Source organism: Electrophorus electricus, chromosome 6 (genome assembly GCF_013358815.1).
Source record: "Electrophorus electricus isolate fEleEle1 chromosome 6, fEleEle1.pri, whole genome shotgun sequence".
Classification (NCBI taxonomy): Eukaryota; Metazoa; Chordata; class Actinopteri; order Gymnotiformes; family Gymnotidae; genus Electrophorus; species Electrophorus electricus.
In genome coordinates this window covers 23334764-23339378 of record NC_049540.1, presented here as the reverse complement: position 1 = coordinate 23339378, position 4615 = coordinate 23334764, and the positions used below count along the sequence as shown (strand labels likewise).

Sequence of the window (4615 nt, the reverse complement as noted above, 5' to 3'; positions counted from 1 at the left end):
TCAAGGACTGCACAACCAAAGAGAAGTACCATTTAAATGAGGCACTGCAAGGTAAGGAATTGGCATTTTTGTGAAAATGATAGTATTATGATCCCGAATCCTGAAGACCAACTTCTTACAACAGCACAACATTTGAACTCAGTATAACCATTTCCATGTTGGAGATGTGCTACAATTGCAGTGAGTTGGGTTACATGCAATGAGTCATAACTAGTTCTACTTTTAACTTATGTATAAAAGAAAGGAATAAAGAAGTTATAAATATTACAATAAATACACTTTTTTTTAAACTAATTTTTCATTTCTGTGAATATGCTTTCTCTTGGTTTAATCAGAGCTGGACAGGCTAAGATTATAAAAGTTAAAATCCTGCCTTGATTTTGCATCACCAGGTTGATATCACTTATTAATTCTACTTATTGACATAAACTGATTTCAAACTCCTCTCAACTGAAACAAAGTCCTCAGGAAAGACCTCTGGTTATAAACAGTGAATCCTGTCCTTTTGTGTTCTTGAGTTTTTTTGTTGATTGCTGGCGGTGTATATTTTTCTCAGTTAGATATGACTTGGTCTCATTTGAAAATGATAGCTACGGGTAAAGACCCGCTTTTGTTTTAAATATTTTTTTCATTTTACATTTTAAATAAAAAAATAATTAAAAATATGTAGCTGCTACAAAAACACTACAGCTGACAGAGTAACTACACCTGTACAATTATTAAGCAACAGCCGCACTTTATTAGTCGAATGTGAAGGAAGAGGAAAGTGCTTGTAAAGTCTCCTGCTCTAATAAATACTGGCAATATGTAATGTCTAATTTACTAAAGCTCTCAGTGTCAGAAGCAAGACCAATGACTGAAAGATGAAGAACATTTTAATCAATCAGTGGTCATTATTCTGGATAACTTGCTAACTTGATGACTTCCTCCCAGCATAGCCTCCACAGAGGACTGGGCCACCCCTGTGTTTCAGCACCACATCCTCTACCCAAATGACCCTCACAAAGCCCCTTCCTTAACCTACAATGCTAATTGCTGGCCATGTATATGGAAGACATTTCTTGTAGACAGGTTTTCCGACTGATTCATTTCACTGAACCTTAGTGAATTTTTTAGTTGCTAACTAGGTAGTACAGGATGTTTTCTCACATAGAACTAGTTTTGCTATTGTGTTTTTGTATTTAATAATTTCTATTAAGATGTAAACACACTTTTGGGTGTGTATGTCACTATTAAGTAAATATGACCAATATTTGTCTCAGTTTTAAAGCTACAGTCACTAGCAGGTCTCGTCTCGAAAGAGTGTAGAGGGGAAGGTTTGATGGCTTTGTAAAAATAGTAGTTAGTTAAAAGTATATGCAGAAATGCTCCACAATGTGTTTTTTTTCACACATACCACTCCTCTTTGGAGAGGATAGAACCGTCCATTTGAGGAACCATATCCACTGAGATTTCCATTTCAGCTCCACAATTATACAGATAGCTCTGTTCATCATATCTAAAAGCTTTGTTTTCTTCCACTGTGCTGTAGGCCTTCATCCTGCTTTCAGGGTACATATGGAACTCCTGAATGTGTTCATCTAACCATACGTTTCCATATAGTTCTGACTTCTTTTCATCACCCAAATGGTAGATCAGGCTTTGAAGCAGAGAGGGAAATGATGGCAAGCTGGCAGCTTTGCTGAAGCCATTGCCCAGGACCTGTTTCCTGGTGTTATAATCTCCTTTAAATGTGTGTCTGTGGTGATTGAAGAATACTGCCAGCAATGTGACAGCTGCCAGCATCACCAAACCACACACAACAGCTCCAGCAATGGCAGCCCCTGCTCGCAGCTTTTCCTGAGACACCCCATGCAAGAGATGAGGGAATTCTGGGTAGGGAGAGAGATGGAAGGGAACAGAGTATAATGTTCCTCTAGTTAGCACACACACACACACACACACACACACCGATAAAATGAGAGCAATATAAAAGCAAGCAAATGGAGGGAAAGTGGATGACTGTTCAAATGAAGAGATGCAGCCATGCAGTAGGCAGGGGGGATCAAGCGTTCACTCCACTTATGGAACATAGCAGTTTCTACAAAGCAAATTCAACATGACCAGCAAGTGAGATGTTAAACATGATAAAACTTGTAAAAGGCACTTCAAGCTTGTGAAAAGAGGTAAACAGATACAAGTTAAATGAAGCACCAGTGAACTGTGCACCATGAAAAACACAGAGAAAGCAAAAAATGATCAGATGCCATTGGAAACAAAGCACTAGCACAAGATATTAGTTGATCATTTATGTTGGTGAATGATTATGGTGTTTCAGAGGCAATCCATGACAAACTTCACAAAATACCTGGCTAGTAAAAAAGGGGACTAATCCTTAGTGTTCTCTTAGTGACTCCACAAATTAGGCATGCCAAGCAGCTGGGCACATGCATTTAGTGCTTTAGACACCAGAAGACACCAGCACTTACCTGTTACAGTGACCTCTACTGAAGCTGAGCCTGTGCCAATGCTGTTGGTGCCATTCCAGAGGTAGGTGCCTGCTAGCTCATAGCTTACAGCACCCTTGAAGATCAGCGCATCCTCAAGCAACTCAGCTAACTTTGGCATGGAGCTATTTAGACTAGGATGACAAAATTGATTTTAAATTGGAAGTTACATGGAAGTTAAAGAAGAACTTCTTGAAATGCAAAGCATTCTCTAATGGAATGAAGAAATATCAGTACTACATAATACTAATGACATTTTAATGTTCATTGGTATGTTAATTTAGTTCATTGGTATGTTTGATTCTAACCTACTGTACTGTACTAGGATATATTCTATGAGCAAATGACAAAGCACTTTTGTAAGTCACTCTGAATAAGAGCGTCTGCTAAAGGCCGTAAATGTTAAATGTAAATGTAAATGTAATGTTTACTGATTCAGCTATTAAAATGTTGACTACATTACTGTTTAGGAAGTTAGTTATATGAACTTTTATTATACTTGTTATACATATACAATATGTATATAATATAACCAATATATATACAATATAATACAATATATGATATAAAATATACAATATATATACAAAATAAACACACAATTTGCATTGTTTGGCTACATATTTCTACACATAATCAAGCAGTATACTTACTATGTCCACTGAAAGAAAGAGATGGCTGGGTTAGCATCAGCTAGGCAAGTGAGCTGAACATTCTTTCGGTTTATATACCAGTTCCCTTCAAAGCCCTCAGTGATCACTTCCGGCTCATCTATGGACAACATTTCATTTTTCCAAATTAGGTAAAAAGACTGATATTAATTTCCCTGTTTAGTCATATAGTAGTTTAATGTATGCTTAACTTAGTGTGTGATCACAGCAAAACATTTTGACACTGCTTTTAAAGCATTGCACTGGATGGCTGGAGATGAACACCATTTATTGATTATCTTTCTTAAGTAATTCACCAACCTGCTGGCCTCTGGATCCAAAAGACCTGAGCTGGGTATTATGAATTAAGCTAACTGACTCCTTGCCAATTTTGCTTCTCAGTGAAGAGCTGCAGTGCCTGCTTACACTGTATGTTGAGGGAGACGCTGTCTGTGTACTGTTCGTCATTGTAGGTGAAGATGCAGGTGACTTGCTGCTGATGGGTTGCTCTACTGGGCACCACTATGTAGTCACTGCGTAATGTGATCGTGCCATCAGCATTCAGGATCTCCTGAGTACTGGCTTCTCCATTCAGCTCGCTCTCCCATGTGATCATGCTGGCTGGCTTCCCATTAGCTGAGATACATGTGGCCACAGTCATTTTCTGAGCTTTAGGGCCCGCCACTATTGTGGGTTTGGTTAGGGTGATCCGGACCCTAGGTCGAGCTGCATGATTGTAATGAAGGAAGATATAGGTGGCCTCATCGGTCAGTCTCAAGTTGTTGAGGACAATGGTGGTGTCCTCTAGGGACGGCATCCTTTGGCGCACAGCTGGGCTCTTAAATCTCACACGCTCGTTGAAGGAAGGCAGCACAGACACACCCAGGGAGGGGTTGGCGATGGCCACATTCTGCTTGGTCCCATTGAGGACCCTCTGCCAGGTGACCTGAGAGACCTTTACGGGTGGGTTGCTGTTGATGAAACAGCAGCGCAGCTCCACCTGCGAGCCCACATAGCCCGACATGTCGCTGTCCATTTGTACCAACTGGCCACTGCCACCTGAGGAACATGAGAGGCAAGATTTACCTTTAGCCAATGCATGTCTGGAAATCCATGTAGGGAGGTCCCTATAAAAAGCTTGTATACAAATTACACATCTGAATTTGACAATAATCCTGATCATCAGTTAATATAGTTATAGTTTTCATGCAGTTCCAATGGGCTTTGTTTACAAACTTCATGTTCTCGTTGTAGTTCATAGTAATGTATTCTTAAAGGAAAAACTTAAACATCTCAAAATCCTAATGAAAAAAAAAGAGGCATTTGGAAGAAATTTTTAATGGATTTCATGGGGCCCAACATAAACATGGCAATCAATCTATAACTTTAAATAAGACTATGTTGGATTCTCTAAAAGTTATTTTTTTCGTTTTCATTTGGAGGTAAAAATTATGAGATAAGTATGCCATGTACTGCCTT

At 39.1% G+C, this 4615-nt stretch overlaps 1 protein-coding gene across 1 annotated transcript; it reads right to left on the bottom strand.

Moving 5' to 3' along the window:
• Positions 1 to 1386: 1386 nt before the first annotated feature.
• On the bottom strand, positions 1387 to 4377 carry nectin1a (nectin cell adhesion molecule 1a). The gene is made up of 5 exons (XM_035527128.1): positions 4373 to 4377; positions 3563 to 4263; positions 3140 to 3257; positions 2469 to 2620; positions 1387 to 1871 (listed from the first exon to the last, which is right to left on the bottom strand). Exons 1-5 carry the CDS (start codon positions 4375 to 4377, stop codon positions 1387 to 1389), a joined length of 1461 nt encoding a protein of 486 aa, XP_035383021.1.
• Positions 4378 to 4615: the final 238 nt, after the last annotated feature.